The 851-nt window shown below is 30.8% G+C and overlaps 1 protein-coding gene across 2 annotated transcripts in view; it reads left to right on the forward strand.

Moving 5' to 3' along the window:
* The window catches only part of LOC106468562 (macrophage mannose receptor 1-like), a 23,392-nt gene that overhangs the window by 14,547 nt on the left and 7,994 nt on the right, over window positions 1-851 (forward strand). For both annotated transcript variants that reach the window (XM_013928996.2, XM_022396894.1), the window contains one exon: window positions 392-478. In XM_013928996.2, coding sequence (XP_013784450.2) covers window positions 406-478 — 73 coding nt within the window. In that variant the 5' untranslated portion in view covers window positions 392-405. The remainder of the gene's footprint in view (window positions 1-391; window positions 479-851) is intronic.

Genomic DNA, 851 nt, shown 5'->3' on the forward strand with positions numbered 1-851 from the left:
CGTCGGAACGAAGTTACGGAAAGTTAATTAACAAACGGAGACGTAACAATATTTTACTCAACTGTAATTATTCCTTCGATAATAACCTTCTTTGATTATCTACTTATGTTCTACATTAGCCGACGTATCTCTTATTAGTCGTATATCTGTATTCAAATCTGAATCGTTTAATAGTTCATTGTCTACACTTTACGTTCTAAGCAATAGTAGAGCACGTAAAAGATAAAAAGCAGAGAAGAATGTTTTAGCCTAAGTTATTACATAGACGATAGTACTTGAATGTGTTACAGATCATGAGTTTTGATGGGAAACATATTATTGGTACCTTTTGTGAAGAGTATTTAATCATGATGAGAGAAGAAGGAAACTGAAGAAAAACATTTTCTACTAGGTGAAACAACTGTTATGACAAATACTGCCACCATATTGCTGTCTAACGATCTTTCCACAGCGCCGTCTACAGCTAATCCTTACATTGGTATGCATTTTCTTATTTATACATTCTAATATTTATTGATGCCATTTATATTCTGAAATGAAGAAGATAAAAAATAAAGCAGAACTTAATACTTCTGATAATACCTATATTATTGTAGAACTTACTCTTTCTGATAATACCTATATTCTTGTAGAACTTACTATTTCTGATAATACCTATATTCTTGTAGAACTTGCTCTTTCTGATAATACCTATATACTTGTAGAACTTGCTCTTTCTGATAATACCTATATTCTTGTAGAACTTACTCTTTCTGATAATACCTATATTCTTGTAGAACTTGCTCTTTCTGATAATACCTATATTCTTGTAGAACTTGCTCTTTCTGATAATACCTATATTCTTGTAGAAC

The sequence above is a fragment of the Limulus polyphemus genome, unplaced genomic scaffold, assembly GCF_000517525.1.
Source record: "Limulus polyphemus unplaced genomic scaffold, Limulus_polyphemus-2.1.2 Scaffold3054, whole genome shotgun sequence".
Taxonomy (NCBI): domain Eukaryota; kingdom Metazoa; phylum Arthropoda; class Merostomata; order Xiphosura; family Limulidae; genus Limulus; species Limulus polyphemus.